The 27897-nt window shown below is 43.6% G+C and overlaps 1 protein-coding gene across 6 annotated transcripts in view; it reads left to right on the forward strand.

The window, feature by feature from the left end:
- Positions 1 to 27897, forward strand: part of LOC138736327 (rho GTPase-activating protein 22-like) — a 345123-nt gene that overhangs the window by 300704 nt on the left and 16522 nt on the right. For all 6 annotated transcript variants that reach the window (XM_069885644.1, XM_069885649.1, XM_069885650.1 and 3 more), the window contains 4 exons: positions 16794 to 17001; positions 19361 to 19493; positions 20939 to 21012; positions 21846 to 21967. In XM_069885644.1, the coding sequence (XP_069741745.1) occupies positions 16794 to 17001; positions 19361 to 19493; positions 20939 to 21012; positions 21846 to 21967 (537 nt within the window). The remainder of the gene's footprint in view (positions 1 to 16793; positions 17002 to 19360; positions 19494 to 20938; positions 21013 to 21845; positions 21968 to 27897) is intronic.

The following is a 27897-nucleotide window of genomic DNA, read 5'->3' on the forward strand; positions in this document are numbered from 1 at the left end:
TTGTTCTCAATTTTTGTCTCGAGCAATTTCTTTAAAGGTACTTTAATTTCTAACCATGCATCTTTGAAATGAGGTGGTGTATGAGAGGACCAGAGTGGATCAGGAGAGAGGGGGTGCAGGTGACCTGGAATTGGAGAATTCAGTTCATGGGGAATATGAGTTGCTGTTTGTCTAGTCTTCATGGGGCGTCACCCTAGTGTGGAGAAGGCCAAAGACAGGCAGGTCAGTGTTGGAAGGGAGAGGTGAATTGAAATGACTTGCAACTGGGCGCTCCACGTGGCCATTGCGGACAGAGCACAAGTGCTCAGCAAAATGGTCATCTGGTCTGCACCTATCAAAGTCACTGCCAACAACCCGTGTCATGATAAAATCACAGCTGACGATAGGATCAGAATTTTGTTGCTCAAATTAGATTGAACCCTTGCTTTCAAAAACCAAAGCAGGTGTGAGCAAATGATGACAGAAAGCGCTCACTGTGTGTCTGGGTCATGCAGGTTCCTGGAGCTTTGGAAAATGTTCTGTCGTACAGGTAATCTGTTTCAGCTTGTATCCACGACACACAACAGAGTCCAGCAGCCCCATAATGGACCATCCAGCTCTGCAGGTGCCTGCTGCCAATCATTTATTGTGCTCTCTGGGATGTAAAGGTCCTGGAGTGACCTGTCTGAGCTTTTTTAAAATTGTGATGGGTTAGGGACAGCTCAGGAAAAACAACCGAGAGGAAATAGGAGTAGGTCATTCAGCCCTTCATGCCTGTTCTACCATACATCTTGATTATGGTGAATCATCCAAATTTAGTCTCCATTTCCATCTTTATCCCTGTCTCCCTTGATCCCTCGACAATATTTTTTTAAACATAAAGTATATACAGGTATCCACGTTTTATGAATACTTGCTTTACGCAAATTCACTTTTACAAACCAACCTGTATTCACTTTTGTGAAAGGATTTGAATGGGTTTTTGCTTGTTTGAAAATAGCCTCCAATAGTAGTGAATGGGTCTTTGGTTTACACCATTTCAACTTAACGAAAGATTTTATAGGAATGCTCTAGTTTCATAAAGCAGGGTATCCCTGTAATCTTAAAATGTAAGTATTTTGATCCATATGATGCCAGAAAGCATTTTGCAAGACCCAAATGACTGAATTCGTGCACTCTGTAGGGTGGAGGATTGGTTAAAAATATCAAAGCAGAGACAAGGCCTCACATACTGTCCAACCATTATGACCAGCCATAAATTGGAGGAGGAACACTTAATGTTCCATCTGGGCACACTCCAACTAGATGGCATTAACATCGATTTCTACAGCGTCTGCATTCTCCCTCCCTTCCCTATCTCTCTGTCTTTTCTCCAGTCTTCCCCTTCACCCCATTTGCTGGTATGCCCTCCCTCCCTTATCCACCTCTTACCTCTTGCCTGTGGGCCTGTGCTCCTCTCCCTACCATTTGTTTGGCCGTCTGCCAACATTTTTTCATACCTTGATGAAAGGCTCAAGCCCGAAAATTTGATTAGGTTGTAGCGTGCGCACTACACGAATCTCACACACACACACACACACACACACACACACACACACACACACACACACACACACACACACACACACACACACACACATCCAGCTGACACAGTGCAGAGGAGCAATGAGATGTTGGAAGAAACCAGCAAGTCTCCCATTGTCCATTTCAGACCTGGGCCCTTCTTCAAGGTATGAGTGCAGAGCAGGCAGGAGTCTAAATCAAAAGAAAGAGTGGTGTTGTGGGGGGGGGGGTCGTGTGGTGGGGGGAGGAGTACAGACCTGCAGATAAAATTGGATATAGAGGGGAGGGTGAGGGGTGTTTGCTCTGTGAATGCAGAGCTGTGGTAAAGGGGAAGGGGAGAAGTGGGCGAGAGAGGAAAAAGAGTGAGCACAAGATGAAAGGAGACCAGGGAAAGTTGGGGGTGGGGAGGCTAACTGACATGAATGTCTACGTTAATGCAGTTCAATTGGAGGGTGCCTTGACTGTCCAAAGCACAGATTATTGTAGTCGAGGCACCTGGAGACAATGTGCAGAAAATAAAACAGACCATTGGTTCAAATGAGTGGGAGTAAAGCACAGGCTTTAAATGTAACTTTTATCGAACTGTAACCTTGAGTGGTTAAAAATAAATATGTCTGTCATTTATCCCCCTTCAAAATATGCAAACATTATTCTCTCATCATAACCCGATCTCAGCTGGTTGCACTGACCCCTGCACCCACCCCCCCCCCCCCCAATATATCAGTGAGTTCCACATTCTCAACACCTTCGAGTTATTTTGTTTGAGCAACTTATTTTTAGTTCTGAACATTGGCACTTCCATTACTGCTGTGTTAAAGACTGCAATAAGATCAACTCACTTTTCTTCTCCGAGAAGAGAACCTCTGGCTGTTCTCAGTTTCCCCTCAGACAACCCACTCTGTTCTGGAGTCTCCCTTCTGTGTCTTTTTTTTAATACTTTGTCCACTGTTCTGATTTGACATATTTGTGGGATGGACACCAGAATCTGACTCTAGTGATTGTATGGGGAGCATTCAATGTGACTTCTTACAATTCTTCGAGGAGTAAACCTCACTGCTTGGCTTGCATCGTCCTCACGCAGTTCAGATTTAATTTTTAAAATAAATTTAGACATCCAGCACGGTAACAGGCTGTTTCGGAGGGATTGCAATTGAGATCTAGATTTGATTTTGCACAGTGTAGTTGCATGCTGTGAAGTATTACATTTTAAATTTTGACATCCAGCACAGTAATAGGCCTTCGGAGGGATTGCAATCAAGATCTAGATTTGATTTTGCACAGTGTAGTTGCATGCTGTGAAGTATTACTTTTAAATTTAGACATATAGCACGGTAACAGGCCCTATTGGCCCATGAGCTTGTGCCACTCAATTGACCCACAACCCTCATATGTTGTCAAGGCTCGGAGGAAACCGGAGCCCCCGGAGGAAACCCACACAGATACACGGGGCACAGGAGAAGTTCTGATGGGGGAATTAAATCAGCAAGATGAGGTGAAATGGCCCACGCCAGTCAGGGATTGTCTAGTTGGGCCCACCTTCAGGCTTTAGAAAGACACATTTGGAGAAAGTGTTGGATGTGACCATTCATTCTGCATGCCACAGCCAATGAGAAAGTTGCCCTTCCACTCGCTTCTGTCTGCCGCTTCCATTCCGAGCTGTTCCACCTCTCATCGATTTCTCATCACACTGATGTCTTAGCTGGCAATTTACAACCCAGGTTACAACCACCTGGTTCAGGAACAGCTGCTCCCCCTCCACCATCAGACTCCTCAACCACAAGCTCAGTCAGAATCTCATTTAAGGACTGTTAGTTTTGCACTTTGATTTTTTTCCTCCCTGGATTGCAGTGCCATTTGTTTACATTTCTTTATTTTTTTTACATCAGTGGTTCTCAAGCTTTCCACTCACATGCCACTTTAAGTAATCCCTATGCCATTGGGCATTACGTGGTCTGCTTGGGTTCCAGGAACTACAAAGAGGTGGCCAGCCTGAGGGAAGTTGGGGGCATCGGAAGTGATTGATAGGTGCCAGCTGATCCACTCTCAGTCATTGCCAGAGCATGGGAACTTGCTGATCGTCTCTTCCTCTTTAACCTGGGTTTCCACTTGGAGCATTCTTTTTTTTAAAAATTTTTTATTTTTCACACCATAAATCATGTTAGCCATGATATACACTTTTTCTTTTTCACACATATACAGTGATTTTTTCTCCCCCCCCCCCCCCTCCTCCCAAGCCACCCCCTCTCATCCATTTTAGGTATACAATCTAGGTTGCATTAATTCAGTCAGACAATGTTGTCATTCAACAAAAATACACCAGAAATTCTACTGAGTCCATTCTTTTCTTTTCTTCTCCTTCCATCAACTTAGGTACTGTTTGTTCCCGGTAGGTTTTCGCTATTGTATTTAATGTAAGGCTCCCATACTTGTTCGAATATTTCAATATTATTTCTTAAACTATATGTTATTTTTTCTAATGGAATACATTTATTCATTTCTATATACCATTGTTGTATTTTCAAATTATCTTCCAATTTCCAGGTTGACATAATACATTTTTTTGCTACGGCTAGGGCTATCTTAACAAATCTTTTTTGTGCATCTTCCAAGTCAATTCCAAATTCTTTATTTTTTATGTTACTTAGGAGAAAGATCTCTGGATTCTTTGGTATATTGTTTTCTGTTATTTTATTTAATATCTGATTGAGATCATCCCAAAATTTTTCTACTCTCTCACATGTCCAGATTGCATGAATTGTTGTTCCCCTTTCTTTTTTACATCGAAAACATCTATCAGATACTGTCGGGTCCCATTTATTTAACTTTTGCGGTGTAATGTATAGTCTGTGTAACCAATTATATTGTATCATACGCAGCCTCGTATTTATTGTATTTCTCATCGTTCCAGAAAATAATTTCTCCCATGTTTCCTTTTTTATCTTTATATTTAAATCTTGTTCCCATTTTTGTTTAGTTTTACCATTTGTTTCCTCATTCTCTTTTTCTTGCAGTTTGATATACATATTTGTTATAAATCTTTTGATTAACATTGTATCTGTAATCACATATTCAAGGTTACTTCCCTCTGGTAAACTCAAATTGCTTCCTAATTTATCTTTCAAGTAGGATCTCAGTTGGTAATATGCCATCGCTGTATCTCCAGTTATATTGTTCTTATCTCTCATTTGTTCAAAGGATAAGAATCTACTTCCTGAAAAACAATTTTCTATTCTTTTAATCCCTTTTTTTTCCCATTTTCTAAAGGAAAGGTTGTCTATTGTAAAAGGGAGTAGCTTATTTTGCGTCAATATTAGTTTTGGTAATTGATAATTTGTTTTATTTCTACATGAATCTTCTTCCATATATTGAGGAGATGGTGTAATACTGGAGAAGTTCTATGTTGTACCAATTTTTCGTCCCATTTATATAATATGTGTTCAGGTATCTTTTCCCCTATTTTATCTAATTCTAATCTCGTCCAGTCTGGTTTTTCCCTTGTTTGATAAAAATCTGATAGGTACCTTAATTGTGCGGCTCTATAATAATTTTTGAAGTTTGGCAATTGTAAGCCTCCTTGTTTATACCATTCTGTTAATTTATCTAGTGCTATTCTCGGTTTCCCCCCTCTCCATAAAAATCTCCTTATTATTTTCTTTAACTCTTTGAAGAATTTTTCTGTCAGTTGTATTGGCAATGCCTGAAATAAGTATAGTATCCTTGGAAAAATGTTCATTTTAATACAGTTTATCCTTCCTATCAGTGTTAGTGGTAGCTCTTTCCAATGCTCTAAATCGTCCTGTAATTTTTTCATTAGTGGATTGTAATTGAGTTTATATAATTGGCCTAGATTTTTGTTTATTTGTACACCTAGGTATCTTATTGCCTGCATTTGCCATCTGAATGGGGATTCCTTCTTAAATTTTGAGAAATCCGCGTTATTCATAGGCATTGCTTCACTTTTATTTACGCTTATCTTGTATCCCGACACTTCTCCATATTCCTTCAATTTCTTATATAGTTCTTTTATTGATAGTTCTGGTTCTGTTAAGTACACTATCACATCATCCGCAAATAGACTGATTTTATATTCCCTGTCTTTTATTTTTATTCCTTTTATATTATTATCTATTCTTATCGATTCTGCTAGTGGTTCTATAGCTAGCGCAAACAATAATGGTGATAGTGGGCATCCCTGCCGCGTTGACCTGCTTAAGTTAAATTGCTTTGATACATGTCCATTTACTGTCACTTTCGCTAACGGTCCCTTATATAATGCTTTAATCCAATTAATATACTTCTCCGGTAAACTGAATTTTTGCAATACTTTGAACAAATAATTCCATTCTACTCTGTCGAAGGCCTTCTCTGCATCTAAAGCAACTGCTACTGCAGGTGCTTTATTTCCTTCTACTGCATGAATTAAGTTAATAAATTTACAAATATTGTCTGTTGTGCGTCTTTTTTTGATAAATCCAGTTTGGTCTAAATTTACCATTTTCGGTACATGTTCTGCTAATCTGTTTGCTAATAGTTTAGCTATTATCTTATAATCTGTGTTTAGCAAAGATATTGGTCTATATGACGCTGGTGAGAGTGGATCTTTCCCTTGTTTTAGTATCACTGTAATTATTGCTGTTTTACATGAATCTGGTAAGTTTTGTGTCTCATCAATCTGGTTGATTACATCCAGGAGGGACAGTATTAATAGGTCTTTAAATGTTTTGTAGAATTCTATTGGGAGTCCATCCTCTCCTGGTGTCTTATTATTTGGTAATTTTTTTATTATCTCTTGTATTTCTACTGTTCCAAATGGTTCTGTTAATTTATTTTGTTCCTCTATTTGTAGTTTTGGTAGTTCAATTTTAGTCAAAAATTCATCTATTTTCCCTTCTTTCCCTTCGTTTTCAGTTCGGTATAATTGTTCATAGAATTCTCTGAAGTTTTCCTTAATTTCTTTTGGATTATATGTAATTTGTTTGTCTTTTTTCCTTGTTGCCAATACCATTTTCTTAGTTTGCTCTGTCTTAAGCTGCCATGCTAAGATTTTGTGTGTTTTTTCACCTAGTTCATAATATTTCTGTTTTGTCTTCATTATATTTTTCTCCACCTTATATGTTTGTAATGTTTCATATTTTATTTTTTTATCCGCCAATTCTCTTCTTTTGGTTGTATCTTCCTTTATTGCTAATTTTTTTTCTGTTTACTTTTTCCCTTTCCAACTGCTCTGTTTCCTGATTATAGTCCTTCTTCATCTTGGTTGCATAACTTATTATTTGCCCTCTAATGAATGCTTTCATTGCGTCCCATAGTATAAACTTATCTTCCACTGATTCCGTATTTACTTCAAAATACATTTTTAATTGTTTTTCAATAAATTCTCTAAAATCCTGTCTTTTAAGTAGCATGGGGTTTAATCTCCATCTATACATTCTTGGAGGGATGTCCTCTAGCTTTACTGTCAGTATTAAGGGTGAATGGTCCGATAGCATTCTCGCTTTATATTCTGTTTCTCTTACTCTATCCTGCATACTAGCTGATAACAAAAATAGGTCTAATCTTGAGTATGTTTTATGTCTAGTCGAGTAGTATGAGTATTCCTTTTCTTTTGGGTTTTGTTTCCTCCATATGTCCACAAGTTTCATTTCTTGCATTGATTTAATTATAAATTTGGTTACTTTGTTCTTCCTGTTAATTTTTTTCCCCGTTTTATCCATATTTGGATCCAAATTCAGATTGAAATCCCCTCCTATTAGTATGTTCCCTTGCGTATTAGCTACCTTCAAAAAGATATCTTGCATAAACTTTTGATCTTCTTCGTTAGGTGAATATATATTAAGTAGATTCCAAAGCTCCGAATATATCTGACATTTTATCATAACATATCTCCCTGCTGGATCTATTATTTCCTCTTCTATTTTAAATGGCACATTTTTGCTAATTAATATAGCCACTCCTCTTGCTTTTGAATTATACGATGCTGCTGTTACATGTCCTACCCAATCTCTCTTTAATTTCTTGTGCTCCAATTCAGTTAAGTGTGTTTCTTGGACAAATGCTATATCTATTTTTTCCTTTTTCAGTAAATTTAGTAGTTTCTTCCTTTTAATTTGGTTATGTATTCCATTAATATTTAAAGTCATATAGTTCAGCGTAGCCATTTTATATTTTGTTTATCTTCTCTTTCCGTTTTTCCCTCATTACCTTTCCTCCTTTTCCATTTCTGTTTTCTTATTTTCAACTCTTTACAAGACAACATTCCTACAACATCCAACATTTTCCTTATTCTCCTATTTCTATCTTCTTTATCCCCAATCTCCCCTTCCCCTCCTGAGTTGTCCTTTATCCCTTGTCGGACAACCACATCTCCCCTCTCCATTTGGATTTGCGAATCCACTCGCAAGCGTCAACTGATTTTGCAGTGACCGCTATTTTCCCCCACCCAGCCCCCCCCAGAAAAGATTTCACTTTTCATATGTCACAAAGGTCACTCTTTTAATTCCCTCCTTATTCTCTCTATTCCATTACCTTCCCTTATTAATTCTTGTCTATACTATCTATATTTTCCTCTAATTACAGATACTTTCACGTATGCACATTGTCTCTATTCACTCTTATACCTCTTTACCCGCATACATATCAATCGTGGTCATTTTTACCCTCATTACCCGTCTTCATCCCTCAGTCTATTTTTGTTTTTACCCACATACATATCAATCGTGATCATTTTTACTCTCATTACCCGTCTTCGTCCCTCAGTCTATTTTTGTAATTGTTCTGCAAATTTTCGTGCTTCTTCTGGATCCGAGAACAGTCTGTTTTGTTGTCCTTGAATAAATATTTTCAATACCGCAGGATGCTTCAGTATAAATTTATACCCTTCCATAAAATCGCCTTTGCTGTATTGAACTCTTTTCTCTTCTTTAGGAGTTCAAAACTTATATCTGGATAAATGAAGATTTTTTGCCCTTTATACTCCAGTGGTTTGTTGCCCTCTCTTACTTTTTCCATTGTCTTCTCCAGTACCTTTTCTCTTGTAGTATATCTTAGGAATTTTACTACAATAGATCTTGGTTTTTGTTGTGGTTGTGGTTTAGAGGCCAATGCTCTATGTGCCCTTTCTATTTCCATTTCTTGCTGTAGTTCTGGACATCCTAGGGTCTTAGGGATCCACTCTTTTATAAACTCCCTCATATTCTTGCCTTCTTCATCTTCCCTAAGGCCCACTATCTTTATGTTATTTCTTCTGTTATAATTTTCCATTATATCTATTTTTTGAGCTAGTAGTTCTTGTGTCTCTTTAGTTTTTTTTATTAGATTCCTCCAATTTCTTTTTTAAGTCTTCTACCTCCATTTCTGCCGCTACTGCCCGTTCTTCCATCTTGTCCATTTTTTTCCCCATTTCTGTTAAGGTCATATCTATTTTATTCACTTTCTCTTCTGTGTTGTTTATTCTTCTTCTTAAATCATTGAATTCCTGTGTTTGCCATTCTTTAAATGACTCCATGTATCCTCTAACAAGAGCAAGTATATCCTTTACCTTGCCTTTCCCTTCATCTATTTCACTGTATTCTTCCCCTTCTTCTTCCTCTGGGTTGGCCATCTGTTGTTTCTTTGTTGCCCTTTCCTTCTCTTCTTTCTTGTTTCTATTGTCTTCTGTGGTCTCTTCTTGCTGCAGGTGTTCTGCAGCTGTCGTTGCCGGCTGTGGAGATCGACTCCCCAGCTGGTCCCCCCTCCCGTCGGTGTGTTTTTTTTCATGCGCGGTTGCGCACTTTTACTCGGCTCTGTGAGCCATTGTTGTAGTTCTTTTTCTACCGACCTGAGGTAGCGGGCTCCTCTCTCCACAGCGGGCCTCTTCGGACAGGTAAGGCTTTCACCTTTTTCCTCCGTTGTCTTCTCTTCTTCTCTTCTTACCGTTGATTTTGATTTTTCTTCTTTTGTCTCCATCTTCTTTCCACCTTTATACTCACTTTTCTTTAACTTTTATTTCTGTGCCTTTGTATTTTCTTTTGTTTTTCCCGACTTTTCTGGAGAGGGCTGGAGTTCTCCGTCCAGCCACTACTCCATCACGTGACTCCTCCCCCACTTGGAGCATTCTTGACTGAAATCGTCCCACACATCACAGACCAAGCAAGTAGGAAGAACATTAATGTGGATCTTGAACCAGATCAGAATAAATCTGAATCTGGACCAGCAATGAGGTTATTCACTGCCTGAGATCACTGGGACATTTGCTTCTTGTCCACTATCTTGGGACATTTACTTCAAATTAGAATTGGAAGGTTATAAGGAGGAACTAAAGCCCATGATTCTGACAAGCCATGGTTTAGTTTGTAGGAGTAGAAAGTTCTGGGACAGAGGAGAATGCACGGGGTTGGAAAGGTGTGCGGTGATGGCATTTACTGGGCTTGCGTGAGATGGTAAAAGAGGGAAGATAAAAGGAAACTTTTTCATCTTCAACGCTGAAATGGAATTCATAGAATTGTTGAGGAAAAGAGGAGGGAAATTCAACCCATCGAGTCTCCATAGCTTCTGGTGGAGTAATCCTTGCATTTTCTTTCTCCATAGCCTTGCTGATTATTCCCTCTCAAATGCCCATCCAATGCTCTCCCAATAGCCATGAATGATCATGTTTCCCATACCCTGGCAGGCAGTGTATTCCAGATTATAACTACTTTTGGTCGAACCTTCACATAGTTTGTCCCAAACTTTAAACCTGTAGCCCCTAGTCTTTGAACTTTCTACAAAATGGAACACTCTCTCTGTGCCTGTCGCTCTCCCTCTCTCTCTGCGCCTGTTGCTTTCCCCCTCTCTCTGCGCCTGTCATTTTCCTCTCTCCCCCTTCTCTCTGCCTGTCTCTCCCCCTGTCACTCCCTGCCTGTCTCTCTCTCCCTTGCTCTCTGCCTGTCTCTCCCTCATTCTCTCTGCCTGTCTCTCTCTGCCTGTCTCTCCCTCGCTCTCACTGCCGGTCTCTCACTCACTCTCTCTCTCACTCTCTGCCTGTCTCTGCCTTCTATCTCTCTGCCTGTCTCTCCCAATCCCCCCTCTCTCTCTCTCAGTCTCTCCCCCCCTCTCTCTGTCTGTCTCTCCCCTCCCTCTGTCTGTCTCTCCCCCCTCTCTCTGTCTGTCTCTCCCCTCTCTCTCTGTCTGTCTCTCCCCTCTCTCTCTGCCTGTCTCTCCCCCCTCTCTCTGCCTGACTCTCCCCTCTCTCTCTCTCTGCCAGCCTCTCCCCCCTCTGCCTGTCTCTCCCCCCTCTGCCTGTCTCTCCCCCCTCTGCCTGTCTCTCCCCCTCTGCCTGTCTCTCCCCCTCTGCCTGTCTCTCCCCCTCTGCCTGTCTCTCCCCCTCTGCCTGTCTCTCCCCCCTCTGCCTGTCTCTCCCCCTCTGCCTGTCTCTCCCCCTCTGCCTGTCTCTCCCCCCTCTGCCTGTCTCTCCCCCTCTGCCTGTCTCTCCCCCCTCTGCCTGTCTCTCCTCCCTCTGCCTGTCTCCCCCCTCTGCCTGTCTCTCACCCTCTCTGCCTGTCTCTCCCCTCTCTCTGTGTCTCTCCCCCTTTCTCTACCTGTCTCTCCCCCCCTCTCTGCCCGTCTCTCTTCCCCCCTCTCTCTGTCTGTCTCTCCCCCCTCCCTCTGCCTGTCTCTCCCCCTCTCTCTACCTGTCTCTCCCCCTCTCTCTACCTGTCTCTCCCCCTCTCTCTACCTGTTTCTCCCCCCCTCTCTGCCTGTCTCTCTCCCCCCTCTCTGCCTGTCTCTCTCCCCCCTCTCTGCCTGTCTCTCTCCCCCCTCTCTCTGTCTGTCTCTCCCCTCTCTCTCTGTCTGTCTCTCCCCTCTCTCTCTGCCTGTCTCTCCCCCCCTCTCTGCCTGACTCTCCCCCCCCCTCTCTCTCTGCCACCCTCTCCCCCCTCTGCCTGTCTCTCCCCCCTCTGCCTGTCTCCCCCCTCTGCCGGTCTCTCCCCCCTCTCTGCCGGTCTCTTCCCCTCTCTCTGCCTGTCTCTCCCCCTCTCTCTGCCTGCCTCCCCCTCTCTGCCTGTCTCTCCCCCCTCTCTGCCTGTCTCTCCACCCTCTCTGCCGGCCTCTCCCCCCCCCTCTCTGTCTGTCTCTCCCCTCCCTCTGTCTGTCTCTCCCCCCTCTCTCTGTCAGTCTCTCCCCTCTCTCTCTGTCTGTCTCTCCCCTCTCTCTCTGCCTGTCTCTCCCCCCCTCTCTCTGCCTGACTCTCCCCCTCTCTCTCTCTGCCAGCCTCTCCCCCCTCTGCCAGCCTCTCCCCCCTCTGCCTGTCTCTCCCCCCGCTGCCTGTCTCTCCCCCCTCTGCCTGTCTCTCCCCCCTCTGCCTGTCTCTCCCCCCTCTGCCTGTCTCTCCCCCCTCTGCCTGTCTCTCCCCCCTCTGCCTGTCTCTCCCCCCTCTGCCTGTCTCTCCCCCCTCTGCCTGTCTCTCCCCCCTCTGCCTGTCTCTCCCCCCTCTGCCTGTCTCTCCCCCCTCTGCCTGTCTCTCCTCCCTCTGCCTGTCTCTCCTCCCTCTGCCTGTCTCCCCCCTCTGCCTGTCTCCCCCCTCTGCCTGTCTCTCACCCTCTCTGCCTGTCTCTCACCCTCTCTGCCTGTCTCTCCCCCTCTCTCTGTGTCTCTCCCCCTCTCTCTACCTGTCTCTCCCCCCTCTCTCTGTCTGTCTCTCCCCTCTCTCTCTGCCTGTCTCTCCCCTCTCTCTCTGCCTGTCTCTCCCCCCTCTCTCTGCCTGACTCTCCCCCTCTCTCTCTCTGCCAGCCTCTCCCCCCTCTGCCTGTCTCTCCCCCCTCTGCCTGTCTCTCCCCCCTCTGCCTGTCTCTCCCCCCTCTGCCTGTCTCTCCCCCTCTCTCTACCTGTCTCTCCCCCTCTCTCTACCTGTCTCTCCCCCCCTCTCTGCCTGTCTCTCTCCCCCCTCTCTCTGTCTGTCTCTCCCCTCTCTCTCTGTCTGTCTCTCCCCTCTCTCTCTGCCTGTCTCTCCCCCCCTCTCTGCCTGTCTCTCCCCCCCTCTCTGCCTGACTCTCCCCCCCCCTCTCTCTCTGCCACCCTCTCCCCCCTCTGCCTGTCTCTCCCCCCTCTGCCTGTCTCCCCCCTCTGCCGGTCTCTCCCCCCTCTCTGCCGGTCTCTCCCCCTCTCTCTGCCGGTCTCTCCCCCTCTCTCTGCCTGCCTCCCCCTCTCTGCCTGTCTCTCCCCCCTCTCTGCCTGTCTCTCCCCCCTCTCCCTGTCTCTCCCCCCTCTCTCCCTGTCTCTCCCCCCTCTCTGCCTGTCTCTCCCCCCCTCTGCCTGTCTCTCCCCCTCTCTCTACCTGTCTCTCCCCCTCTCTCTACCTGTTTCTCCCCCCCCTCTCTGCCTGTCTCTCTCCCCCCTCTCTCTGTCTGTCTCTCCCCCCCCTCTCTTTCTGTCTCTCTCTCTTCCCCCCCGCCTGTCTCTCTCCCCCCCCCCTCTCTGCTGGCCTCTGTCTCTTGTCTTCTCTCTCTACCCTGTTTAAATCTTTTACATCCAAAGTTCAGATTTATTGTCAGAGTACATACATGACATCACATTCATCCCTGAGTTTCTTTTTTCCTATATGATAACGCATTTAAGACATGAAATACCCCAACAATCCCCACAAGCAATAACCCTTTAACCCCAAATGAACCTCCCCCTCTTGGATTGCCTCCTGTCCCTTGACGGCAACCACAACTCCCCTTTCCATTCGGTTTGCGAACTTCCTCACAAGCGTCAACCAATTTCGCAGTGACCCTTATCCTCCCACCCCCAGCCCTCCCCAGAGAACACTATTTTCCTATACTTATAACAAAGCTATCTTTTTTCCCCCTTCTCTTATCCATTTTTAAATCTTTATATATACATTATATTTACTTTATATTTTTACATATTTTTGTATATTTTCATCCTTCTTGTCACTCCTCCTCCTCCTCTCTTCTCCTGTCCTACAAATGTTCAGCAAATTCTTGGGCTTTCTTTGGGTCCGTTCCCCAGAAATAAATACTTTGAGTACTGCTGGATGTCTTAATATAAAGTTATACCCTTTCTTCCAAAAGATTGTTTTCACCGTGTTGAATTCCTTCCTCTTCTTTAAAAGTTCGAAGCTTATGTCTGGGTAAAAAATTATTTTTTGTCCCTTATATTCCAAAGGCTTATTGTCTTCTCTAACCTTCTTTCTTGCCTGCTCCAGTATGTTTTCTCTTGTCACGTCTCCAGAATGGAGGACCATCGCCTTCCCAAGATCGTGTTATATGGCGAGCTCTCCACTGGCCACCGTGACAGAGGTGCACCAAAGAAAAGGTACAAGGACTGCCTAAAGAAATCTCTTGGTGCCTGCCACATTGACCACCACCAGTGGGCTGATAACGCCTCAAACCGTGCATCTTGGCGCCTCACAGTTTGGCGGGCAGCAACCTCCTTTGAAGAAGACCGCAGAGCCCACATCACTGACAAAAGGCAAAGGAGGAAAAACCTAACACCCAACCCCAACCAACCAATTTTCCCCTGCAACCGCTGCAATCGTGTCTGCCTGTCCCTCATCGGACTTGTCAGCCACAAACGAGCCTGCAGCTGACGTGGACTTTTTACCCCCTCCATAAATCTTCGTCCGCGAAGCCAAGCCAAAGAAGAAAGAAATGTTTTAGAAATTTTACCAATATGGATCTCGGTTTTTGATGTGGTGGTGGTTTCGGTACTAGTGCTCTATGCGCCCTTTCGATTTCTATTTCTTCATGTGAATCTGTCGTTCCCAGCACCTTTGGGATCCATCCTTTTATAAATTCCTTCATATCTGACCCTTCTTTGCCTTCTTTCAGGCCCACTATTTTTATGTTGTTTCGCCTACTGTAGTTTTCCAATATGTCAATTTTTTGTGACAATAAATCTTGTGTCTCTTTAATTTTTTTTCCGCTCTCTTCCAACTTCCCTCTTAAATCATTTATTTCCATTTCTACAGCACCTTCTTGTTCCTCCACATTTTCTACTCTTTTCCCTATTTCAGTCATGACCAACTCTAAGCTTTGCATTCTGTCTTCAGCTCTTTTCATTTTTCTTTTGATTGAACTAAATTCTAACGATAGCCATTCTTTTAATGACCTCATTTGTTCTTCGAAAAAGGCTTTATCTATTGTCCTTCTATTTTACCTTCTTTCCTTTGAAATTCTTGGTCTTCTTCCTCCTCTTCTTCTGTGTCTGTATCTATGTCTGTGTCGTCCTCTTCTCTGTAACTGTGTATCTTCATCCTTCTCTGGTGAGCTTCTTCTGTATCCTTGCTGGGCCACCAGCTGCTGTGTCTCCTGCTGCTGGGCCTCCTGCCGCAGGTCATCCCCCTGCCGGTCGTCCCCCTGCTGCTCACCCTCTTCCAGCTCTTCATTCTCTTTCTCACCACTCTTCTTCTTTCTTACTTACTTCCTCCAGCCGAACGCCCTGATACTGGGCGTCTCTCAGCTGGCCGCTCCGCAGCTGGCCACTCCTCAGCGGAGTCCCCCTCCCGCCGGCGTTAACCTTTTCTTTTACTTGTGCACCTCTTCTTGGGTCTGAGAGCCATTTTTGAAGTCCGCTGGTCAGGAGGACACCGCTCCTCTGGGGACTCACCAAAATCGTAGATCGGTCACTCCTCTCCACGGAGGCTCTCTACTCTGATGTGCAGGTAAGGCCTTCTTCTTTCTTCTCCAGTGATTTTTCTTCTTCCCTTTTCTCTGTTGTTCTTACTTTTTCTCTTTCGGGTGCCATCTTCTGTCTCTTCTCTGTAACTTTATCTTTCTCTTCCTATATTTTATGTTTATTGAGCTCTGTTTTTTCAAACTTTTTTTTCTTTTCTCGGGAAAGGGCTAGTTCCACTCGGCCACGTGACTTCTCCCCACCGTATTTGTTCTTGATGGTGGGGAGGTTTTTGCCTTTGATGTCCGGGGCTATGTTGAGTACCTTTTCAAAACGTAATGCTCAGGGTATTGGTGTCCCCATTACCAGACCGTGATGGCAACCGGTCAGCACAGTTTGCACCACACCTCTGTAGAAATTTGCCAGGGTTTCTGATGTCGTACCAAACCTCTGCAAACTCATGAGGAAGTGCAACATGGTTGGCATAGTAGTTAGCACTGGCCTTCAAAGCATCAGTGATCAGGATCGGACCAGGGTTTGAATCCTGCGCTGTCTGTAAGGAGTTTGTACGTTGTCCCTGTGGGTTTTCTCTGGGGCTCCAGTTTCCTCCCACCATTTAAAATGTACTAGGAATGTAGGTTAATGGGGTGTAAATTGGGCAGCTCGGACTTGTGGGCCGAAATGGCCTGTTACCATGCTGTATATCTAAATTAAAAATTTTAATTTAAAGGCACCGATGTGGTTTCTTCACACTGCCAATTGTGTGTTGAATCCAAGAAAGATGGTGGCTATCAAGAACCTAAATTTACACCACCACCGCTTCTCTCAATGGTTCTTGATGCAAATGGTGGCAAAGGTCTATTGAGAATAGTTGAGGATCTCGAAAATTTCTGTTTTCTCCTGAAATCTGTCTCAGAAGGTTGGACAATAGAGAAACATTTCCCCATATATAGTATGTGTGCCCAGCAGGGTGGGTTAAGAGCTGTTAAATGTATGAAGTACCTTTTAAAAACACAAAGAGACTGCGGTGATATGACCACCAGCCGACTGCAGGGGTTGATCTCTGTACCTGCAGGACCACCTAAGAGCTGACTCCATCTGGCTGGCTGTCAATCAGCTGATCAGAATATAGACCCGAGCCGGCTCCTCCTGAGCCAGTCACACGGGAGCCACTGAAGCATGAACTGGTGTTTTCAGACTTTTATCTGAATAAAAAGCCTGTTGTACAGTCTTTGGAGTTTTGTGCTTGCTTGCTACTACCTCAGCGCACCACAGAGACATAACCATCCTGATCCAAAGAAGGTAAAGGTTCCATTATTGTCACGCAGTGCTACATTTAGAATGTAACATATCTGGGATTGTTTAACTTTTGCCTACTGTAAGGCAGACAGAGAGTCGCCACTTTGTCCAGCACCCCTCACCGAAACCTACAGCACCTGGTGTTCCCAGGCGGTCTCCCCTCCAAGTACTGACGAGGCCTGAGTCTGCTTAACTTCCGAGTGACAAGTACAAGCAGATTCCAAAATTGACCTGAGCATTCTAACTAAAATATTTAGTGTGGTTTTAAGTATGACATTTGGTATTTTGATTTCCCAAGCTACATCATGGATTGGAAGGGGATGTTATTAAAGGCCTTTTCAGGGGCAATTATACCTTCAGATTCCAATTTATTGCAGGTATATTTGGACAGCGTTTGGAAGATACAGTCCAGTTCGAGAGGAAGTTTGGAAGACATTTGGCTCCTTTAATCGTGGAACAGTGTGTGGACTTTATTAGAGAACATGGTCTCAATGAAGAAGGGTTGTTTCGCATGCCTGGGCAAGCCAACCTGGTCAAAGAGCTCCAGGATTCTTTCAACTGTGGAGAAAAGCCTCTGTTTGACAAGTAAATTCATACCTTTCATTTTGTTCAAATACCAGAGGCTACCAGTGTTTACTTTAGTTGAAATGAAGCTAATGTATTATAAGCCACTGGAGAGTGTTCTGAATGAAGCTATCTATTTAACCAAGTGTTAGTAAAGCTCAGATAATCCAACATCCGATTGTTCAGAAATCCTGCATCATGCTCACTCATTAGTCTGGAATGTGAGCCTGGGATTGTGGTCAGAGCCAAGGAGTCTGGAATTTGGCTGGAGTGGGGGTTTGACTCAGAAACTCCATGCAGCCATGGTCAAGAATGCTTGTACATTTCATGTACCCTTTAAAGAATCAGAATTTATTGTCGTTGATTTGTGATAGCATCATGGTGCAAACTTTATTATAAACCAGCTTTCAAAGTAAAACAAAATAGTGCAAGAAGAAGTCAAAGTCAGGCAGAGTCTGTGGTTCACTGTTCATTCAGGAATCTGATGGTGGAGGGGAAGAAGCTGTCCTGGTGACGCCAAGTGCTCATCATCAGGCTTCTGCACCTTTTCCCCGATGGCAGCAGAGTGAACCTGGGTGGTGGGGGTCCTTGACGATAGAAACTGCTTTCCCTCTTGTAGATTAAATACACCAGATACACTGGAAAAAATTTATGAAACTGCTGTTTATGAACCTTGATGTTTGGCATGGGCAAACAAGTCTCTCCATCCGTACTCTCCAGTCTGACCCCCAAATTGTAGTTGAACCTCCCCTGTTCTCCTTCGGTGAAGACTCCATCTTTGAGCTGAGACCGTAGTCAATGTTGAGTTCATGATTACATAAGGTAAAAAAATACTGAAGTGGTATCCCATTGCCTTCTTCAGTTGCAGTGTCCATACTAGATGGGTAAAAGGGTAAATGGCCCAAGGGTGACCTGTAGGCTATCGGACGGAAGGAGTGCCTTACACCTCCTTTTGCTGATCAATTGCACAGCACCGACCCCTAATTGTGTAACATTCAAAAAAGGTAATAATATATTTGGGTGTTAGTGAGAGCAAAAAGCTAATAAACCTGAAAATCTATCAAATTCTCAAGGGTGAAAGATGATGACTATTTAATTGTAGTCGGTCAAACATTTTTTTTCCGTATGTGTGGTTTCTAATACGCTGTCTACAAACTTAAATAAGTGCAAGACATTGTCGTTGAAAAATGATGACTTCATGTCTTGATACTCCCCATCAATGTTTTGCAAGATTTTTGGAGCATTGGAATAATGGTCACAGTTTTGTAAACTAAAGAACTAACCCTCAATAACATCAAGTCAACACGTTGGCTTCAATTGGTGACCAAAGACTTAATAATTTCATGCTAATTTTGCATATTTTTAAACAGTGATCTTGTTTGCTCTTCTCAGTGGAAACATTTAAACATATCCTCGTGTAAAAAAGGCTTCATTTATCTTTTTATTTAATTTTTGCTTCCATTGTTCATTTGGAGATTTAAACCTCTTGCCAGGTTTAAATAAAAGTTCTGATCTAATTTCACATTAGAACTGACCCTGAGTTTGGAAGATGTTAGATTTAGTATCATGCAACAGAGCAGAAGATTTTTCAGGATTGACTTGATAGCCCTTTAGCTTTGATTATCTCTTCATATAACTAGCAGGATTGACTCCAAGCTTTATCGAGTTTATTCTCATTTGATTGCACAAGTACAATCTGACAAAACAGCATCTTCCGGTCCATGGAAGACACACAGACACACAACTAGACATAGCACACATACAGACAAACAATACATATTTCATATAGAAAAATAAGTAAACAAATATTGTTCGGTTAATTGTTCCATAAATGAGTCTCAGATGGTCAGTGTAAGAAATTCCTTTTGGTCGTTCAGCATTCTCACTGCCCGTGAGAAGAAGCTGGTCCTTAGCCTGGTGGTGCTGGCTCTGATCCTCCTGTATCTCTTCCCTGACAGGAGCACTGAAAGATGCTAAGTGCTGGGTGGAAGGGGTTGGAAATGATTTTAGCCAGCCTCTTCAGACAACCATCCTGGTAGATCACATCGATGGTGGGGAGGGAGGGAGACTCCTCTCTGCCCCTCTTGTGGTCCTGTGGATTTGCCTCCCATCCATTTCTCTGAAGCCCAGAGGTTCGTTGATCTCTGCTTCATGTAGCAGGGTGCAGATGCCAACGCTGACTTCATTCTCTCCCCCCTGGTTGGAGGGTGGTGGGGGGGGGGGTAAGGGAGGCTGGGAGTAGATCATCAGTGTGGGGCAGAACAAGGGGATGTTGGCTTTTCACTAGGTGGGGTAGTGATTGATTCCACATGCTGACAGGAAAAGCTGGTTAATGGTTATGGCCTTCCAAAGTTCCATCATTCATGCTGTTTCATTTCAGGAACACGGATGTTCACACTGTTGCATCCTTGCTGAAACTGTACTTGCGGGAGTTACCAGAACCAGTTATCCCATTTGCCAAGTACGAAGATTTCCTTTCGTGTGCACAATTGCTGGCTAAGGACAAGGAAGAGGTAAACATACCACTGGCCCTCACTGAACTGAAGATGATGTGTCCTTTTTGCTAGTCCGTCCACACTAAATTTATACTGCAACTTTGCTTCCAATCCAAGCAGTTTCAGGATTGCAGGAATCTAACTTCCAGTGTCACTGCCCAAAGAGACAAATCTCGAGATAAATGTTCAGAATTTCTAGAATGTGCCTCATTTCAGCTGGAAATTGACATTCATGAGAGTTGCTTGCATGATGCATTGGATGGATGATGTGGGTGTCTAAGCCCTCATAACCATCAGCTGAGAGCTTTCTGCTGCTTGGTTAGTCTTCAGCACGAGAAGAGTTGAGGAAGAATCTTGCATCAGAGTCAAAAACTTTTCTTGCATTAGTTAAGCTCCCAGGCCAAGTTCAAAGCCTGCTGGCTGAATTCATACCTGTTAGGTGGGAGAACAAGAGGACAGCTGTGGAAACTGTGGGGCCGAGAGGCTGAATGGTAATGGAGAAATGTAGGGCCAGTAGTCAGTCATCTCGTTGATTGCGCTCTTCTGCCAATCAGATTATGATTGCATTGTGACGTGGCTTCTATTGGCTGCCTTTTCCACATTCCATCATCATACAGCACAGGCCCTTTGAGTCTCTGACCTTCAGCCACCCATTAATTATTCTCCCGTGAACTCACTACACTAGGGATAGCTTTCATTTGCCCATTTCCCGACTAGCCGGCACATCTTCATGATCCAAATGGAGGCCAAAGAACGTGGGGGATCCCTATGAGGTCACACGGAGAATGTGCAAACAGGATTGGGTCATTGGAACTGTGAGGAAGTCCCGACTATCTGCACCTTGTACAGTATTTTTATATCACTGAATAAAAATAACTGTCACCAATAATTGGCCAGAGCAAATCCAATCTTCGACCTGTCTTCATGTGGAGAAGTCCTTCCTCCTGAAAGACCAGGAGGTAACTCTCAGATTATGCTGCCTTGTTATAAAATGTTCTCTTTGATTATCAGTCAAGCCCAGGTGATGGCAGGTTTGCCTTCTGTAGGCAAATTGGTGATTGGTACGTGGATAGAGTGTCGATGTCTGGGAGACGCAAGTTATTTTTGTAAGGGCTCAAGAAACACATTGAAATTATCTATCTTTAAAATTGTACCTTAAAAAAAAGCCGGCTTCCTTAAAACCCAGTCTGAAAATTGTACGCATTTCCCACCCAGACCATTGTTAAAGTTGAAGTAAGCTCCCCGTGACATTACTGGGAGTGGACACAGATGGGACAAGGGCCTCTGCAGATCTGACCCTGTGGGCCTGTTACATGCTCGGTTGAGCAGGTTAGATGTAGGAGATAATGTATGTGATTTTTAATTGCCCACCTGTCCAATCTACAATGGGTTCAGATTGGGGTTTCTCTTCAAGCATTCAGATTTATAATGGGAATCAATAATTTGTCATTTTTTTTATTCAGGGCGTTCAGGAGCTGATCAAACAGGTGATGGGTCTGCCTCAAGCCAATTACAATCTCCTCCAATATATCTGCAGGTGTGTTTCTTATTCTGACTCAGTTGGAGTGGGTGATGATCAGCGAGTAACAAGACAAACATTCTGTGTGCAGCTCCTTTGTAGTTCACGGTTCCACTTACACTTCTCTGTTCTTGAAACCATTACAGAATTGAAATCCATCCAATTGGGCTTAAATCTTTTATTACAGCATTGTTTGTACTACAGTTTATTTTGTCACGCTTGCCTGAACTTCTATTTCAACCTGAATGTGACATGATTTTAACACAAGCAATCTGCATGGTTACAAGGCCGCAAAAATGGGTAATCCCAAGATATCACAGCAAATGCTTGAAGTAATAACCCCTGTTGAATGTACCTTCACCCTGCGTGGATCTGGTGCTCTGAGACAGTGGTGGGGTGAGGACCTTGGGGGAGAACACTCTTTATTGCCTATTTACTTTTCAAAGTTCATTTTTTTGTAGGGTGGCTTATTCCTGGTAGATTTCTTTTGCTGCTATTGGTTATGTTAAGAGGCCCGCAAGTCTTAGCATCTTTCTCAGTTGTTTGTAACTCAGTCATCGCTAATGCCCAGGGATAAGGGAAGGGTCACGCCAGGAAGTGTCTGATATTGTGGGGCTGAAAACCTTTGCATTTGGACTGAGAGATGGGTCGTAACTCAACGATTGTGCTCCAACAAAGTGGAGTCAATGGAACCCTACATGTTAGAAAGAATTTTCAATTCGGGGGGTTGACGTGTGTGATTAACGGATATTGATGGGAGAAGAGAGCTTATCAGCAACATGACGATGGTGTATTTTGACTGATTTTATTTTTATTTTCCTTCCATTGCTGGCCATTCCTTCCATCTCTAGGTTCCTTGATGAAGTTCAGTCTTATTCAAGTGTTAATAAAATGAGTGTCCAGAATCTTGCGACGGTCTTTGGGCCAAACATTTTGCGTCCAAAACTGGAGGACCCAGTGACCATAATGGAAGGTAAGGAGGTCTCATTCCTCTTCCATCTGCAACTCAAAAGCACTCGGAGATACAGAACGTGCAGAGAGTGTAATTTAGAAAAAGATCATTTGTTTCATAACTTGTCAAGGAGACAAATCATTCTGAAGTGAAGCATGTAATTTTGTTTTAAACCATGGTCTCAACGTTAGATCTGTGACTGTTTTAAAACACTAAAGGGCATAACTTTAATTTGAGAAGGGGAAAGATTAAATGAGATTTACAAGTCAAGATTCCTCCCCACCACCCACACACAGAGAGGTAGGTGCCTGGAATGCACTGCCAGAGGAAGGAGAAATAATGGCAATGTTTAAGAAGCAGTTAAACAGACACATAAATAGGCAGGGAATGGGGGATATCAATCATATGTGGTCTAAATTAGTTTGTACAGTGTGGGCTGATTCCTGTCATATTCTATAGAATAACCTTATTAGAAATTTTATTGAGTGCAATATAACATCTGTTGTATATTAATGCAAAATTTACTGAATTCTATAACATCTGTGAGATTCGTTTTGTGGGAAAATGTTGGCAGCCACATCACTGCCCACACGCCTCCCTCATCCCTGACAGCACCATTGGGGGTTTCTGCAGAAACAGAGAGGTGACAAACTTGCTGGTGCCAGTATTCATCAAAAAAAAAAGTGGACTCCCTCATGGAATCTTACAGGAACAAAGAATTTGTGGCGATCATCTAGACTGTTCAGGGATCTGTTTCCCAGCCTGCCTTGGAACTGGATGGGTTATCCGTATAATGGAGGGCAATGGCTGCAAGCAGAAAAGTGTAGGTTAATTCATTTTTTAAATGAAAGTACAGTAAAACCCCTGGTATCTGGCACCTCTGGGGATTGGAAGATGCCGGATAAGTACATTTTCTGGTTGCGTGATTTTTCCAAAGCTTAGAAGTTAGGTTACATCACTGAACAAGTCTATTCAAACCATCATATTTGAGCAGCTGGCTAATTCCAACCATCAGTCCTATCTGTGGAACCATGCAGATTTTCCCCCACCATATAGTTATCCACTCACTTCTTGAAGACCACAAGGTATCTGCCTCCACCCCATCTAAGGTCAATGCTGTGTGATTCCAACCACACTGTTTACCCATGTGTCTCTTTTAGTTCTGTTTGCCTTGTACCTGAATATCTAATGACAGTATTTTTTTTATTATCAGAGATAGAACCATAGAACACTGCAGCACAGAAAACAGGGCATTCATCCCCTCTAGACTATGCCGACCATCAAGTCCCTAATCCCACTGGCCTGCTCCCATCCAGGTTCCTATCCAATTTATTGTTAAAACACGCAATTGAGCCCGCACTCACCGCATCAGATGGCAGCTCGTTCCACACTCCCACCACTCTAATGTTCCCCCTAAACCTTTCCCCCTTCAACTTAAAACTATGATCTTTCGTATTTATCTCCCCCAATCCAAGTGCAAAATGCCTATTCGCATCCATTCCGTCTATACCTCTCACAATCTTGTAAACATCTCTAATCTCCCCTTGTTCTTCTTCACTCCAAGGAACAAATTCCTAACCTGTTTAATCTTTCCTTGTAACTCAACTCCTGAAAACCTGGCAACTTCCTAGTAAATCTTCTCTGCACTCTTTCAATCTTATTGATATCCTTCCTCTCATTAGGTGCCTGAACTGCACACAGTACTCCAAATTTGTCCTCACCAATGTCTTCAACAACTTCAACATAACATCCCAACCCCTATACTCAATACTTTGATTTATAAAGGATAAGATACCAAAAGTTTTCTTTACAATCCTGTCCGCGAAGCCACCTTCAGTACCACTCCGATTATCCAAAATGATTGGGACCGGGCCTTTGTTGGATAAATGGCTTTTTTCGGATAACTGGTCATTCTTTTTGCAACAGCAAATCATGTATCAATGTTTAAACTACAAAAAACAACAAGGGAAGGCTTTTTAAGCATTAAAGTAATGTTTAATTCTCACCAAAAAAATGCCGGCCACAACACCGCCGGTGATCTCTGAGACTTTCAACTGCCGCCACTGATCCCAGGGGAGGCTTCCTGGGCTAGTGGAGTACTTACTGGCGAGTCAACGGGCTCCTGTCTTCCCGGTCACCAGAGAACTTGAGTCCCAACTCTGAATTTTCCCCTAGGCCTATTACACACGCATATAGGGGAGTCCTAGCGTCCATAGTAGGCCAAGGGGAGGTTTCGGAGTCGGCATCTGGAGCTCTGGTGTGCCGAGGAGGGAGGGAACATCACTGAGCCCGAGGTCCTGCTCCTGCCTGGGAGGCAACTCTTCTTGATGTCCCAGTGTCATCTTCTGACCGCTTGCGGCTGGGATATGGTAGTATGCAGCTTGAGAGGGAGAGTTGGAGAGAAAAAGGAATAGAGAAAGGTAAAGAAGAAATCGAACAAGAGAGGGGAGGAAATTACCTGAAACGAGGACAATCGTCATTCTAATTTCATGTTAAGTGAATTTTTTTTTCAACCTGTGAGGTCAGTTTGGCTCTGAAAAAATTTTGGATAAATGAGGAGTTCTGATTTGTGATAATCGGAGTTGTTCTGTATTCCCAGATCTCTCTGCTCTTCCGCACTCCTCAGTGCCCCCTATCATTAACTATGCATCTCCTACCTTAGTTTTCCCTTCCAAAATGCGTCACCTCACACTTTTCTGCATTAAACACCACCTGCCATTTTTTGGCCCATTCTCCCAGCTGGTCCAGATCCCTCTGCAAACTTTGAAAATCTTCCTTGCTTTTCACAACGCCTCCTATCTTTGTGTCATCAGCAAACTTGCTGATCCAATTTACCACATTATAATCCCGATCATTGATATAGACAACAATGGTCCCAGTACTGATCCCTGAGGCACACCATTAGTCACAGGCCTCTAGTCTGAGAAGCAACCAAACTCTACCACTCTCTTGTCTTCTCCCACATTTTGAATCTAGTTTACAACCCATCAATGTATACCAAGTATCATAACCTTCTGAACTAACCTCCCATGTGGGACCTTGTCAAAGGCTTTACTAAAGTCCATGTGGACAAAATTTAGAGCCTTTCCTTCATCTACCTTCTTGGTAACCTCTTCAAAAAACACTCTTAATATTCGTTAAACACAACCTACGATGCACAAAGCCATGCTGACTGTCCTTAATCAGCCCATGACTGTCCAAATGCCTATATATCCTATCTTACAGAACTCCTTCCAGATGACTGACCGGCCTATAATTACCTGGTTTATTTTTGGAGCTCTTTTTAACCAATAGGACATCATGAGCCACCTTCTAATCCTTTGGCACCTCACCCATGGCTAAGGACATTGAATATATTAGCTAGGGCCCCTAAAATTTCTACACTAGTCTCTCTCAAGGTCCAAGGGAATATCATATCTGGCCCAGGTGATTTATCTCCTCTTACTTCCTGTAAGGCAGCGAGCACCTCCTCCCCCTTAATCTCCATCTGTTTCATGACTCTTCTTTTTGTTTCCCTTCCTTCCTTATACACCATGCCAGTTTCCTGAGTAAATACTAATACAAGAAAACTATGTAAGCTCTCCCCCATTACGTGAAGCTCCACACATAGTTGACCACTTCGATCATCTAGGGGACCAATTTTGTCCCTTACTATCTTTTTACTCTTGACGTACTTATCAAAACCCTTCGGGTTTAACTTCACATTATCTGCCAGAGCAACTTCATGTCTCCTTTTTGCCTTCCTGGTTTCCTTCTTGAGTATTTTCCATTCTCTTCAAGTACCTTATTAGCTCCTTGAGCCTATATTTTCTCTACATTTTCCTCTTTTTCTTAACCAGATCGCCAATATCCCTTGAAAACCAGGGTTCCCTGGTAATTTTGCCTTTAATCCAAACAGGAACATGCAGACTCTGCACTCTCAAGATTTTGCCCTTGAAGGCCATCCACTTACTTAACACACCCTTGGCATAAAACAACATACCCCAATCCATTCTTCCCAGATCCTTTCTCATTTCCACAATTTAGAATCCCAACATGAGGACCAGACTTATCCTATTCTATAAATAACTTGAAGTTAATGACTTTATGATCACTGGACCCAAAATGTTCACCTACACATACATCTGTCACCTGACCTGCCTTGTAGATCAAGTACTGCATTCTCTCACACTGGTACCTCTATATATTGATTTCGAAAACTTTCTTGAATACATTTCACAAACTCGAACCCTTTTACAGAATGGGAGTCCCAGTCAGTACTTGGGAAGTTAAAATCTCCTACTATCACATCTTACATCAGTCTGATACCTGTCTACAGATTTGGTCCTCCAATTCTGACTATTGGGCGGACTATAATACACCCCTATCAGATGGTCACACCTTTCCCATTCCTCAACTCCACCCATATCGCCTCTGTAGATGAGCCCTCTGGGCTGTCCTGGCTTTGCACAACTGACATATTTTCCCTGACTAGCAATGCCACTCCCCCCCCCCCCGTCATCCCTCCCCCTCCATTGCATCTGAAGCAACGGAATCCCATTACGTTAAGATGCCAGTCCTGCCCCTCCTGCAACCAAGTCTCAGTGATAGCAACATTATCATAATCCCACGTATCAATCCATGCCCTTAAATCGTCAGCCTATTGAACAATACTTCTTGCATTAAAATAAAAACACCTGAGAACATTCCTAACACATACAACCCTTTGATTTCTGTCTATACATACAGTCCTCGCCTGACCTTTATTCCCCCCCCCCCCCATAACTATTTGAACATTCTGGTTCCGCTCCCCCTGAAAATCTAGTTTAAACCCATCGGGACCAGACTAACAAACCTACCCACAAGGATATTAATCCCCTTCCAGTTCAGATACAATCCATCCTGTCGGTATAGATCCACCTTCATGTATAGTCAAGCCCAGTGATCTAGAAACTTGAACCCCTCCCTCCTATACCATGTCTCCAGCCATGTGTTAAGCTGCCTTATCCTTCTATTCCTAATCTCTCCAGCATGTGGCACGGAAAGCAATCCTGAGATCACTACTCTGGAGGTCCTCTCCTTCAACCTAGTGCCTAACTCACTGAACTCTCCTAGCAGGACTTCATCACTCTTTCTACCTTGTGTCATTGGTCCCTACGTGGACCAAGACATCTAGCTGATCACCCTCCCACCGTGAGCCCGATCTGAGATATCCCATATCCTGGCACCAGGATTCCAGATCTTCTCCACAAAACCTCTCATCTACCTTTCTAACTATTGAATCCCCTATCAGCACCAGACTCCGTGTCAGAGACCCGCTTGTACCCAGTAGCTCATCCCCCTGGGTACACTTTGTTTTTCTCGCGGGCCACTCGACTCCGCCTCACCTCACCTTTGGCAGCCAGCTCAGTGTAGGGGTCTCAGCTGCCAATCCGTTTTTTTTTAAGGGCTTTTTCCTCCCCCCCCACCCCCAACTCACATGGCATCTGTGCAGGCAAGGCACCCATGACCATAACTTATCTCACTGACAAGAGCAGCACCAATTCAATGTTCATGTTTGTTCAGGAGAAATTAGATCCAGGATATTTGTGAATTTGTTGACTTGACATTGCATCCAAGTGAAGTATCAGTAGTTTTATATATATATTGTAAATTGTACAGGGAAGAAAGGACAGATTATTTGTCAGATAGGAATTACATTGATAACCTGTGAGCAATACCTCCTCACAAATCACATTACAATCCATTAATCTCTTTGCATACAATTCATGCTATTGACTTAGAATCTCATTTCCCCAGGAAACGGTGGTTCTGGTTGTCTTGATAACTTCTCATTTAGGTCTTTTTTAAATTCACCATCTTTCACCTTAATTGCTTTCAGCTCCCAAACCCCAGTAAGTGAAGTTCAAGGAATGTTGCAATAATTATAGTCATTTTCCACTATCTCAGAAGAAATACTCTGTGTAAACTGC

The sequence above is a fragment of the Narcine bancroftii genome, chromosome 6 (assembly GCF_036971445.1).
Source record: "Narcine bancroftii isolate sNarBan1 chromosome 6, sNarBan1.hap1, whole genome shotgun sequence".
Classification (NCBI taxonomy): domain Eukaryota; kingdom Metazoa; phylum Chordata; class Chondrichthyes; order Torpediniformes; family Narcinidae; genus Narcine; species Narcine bancroftii.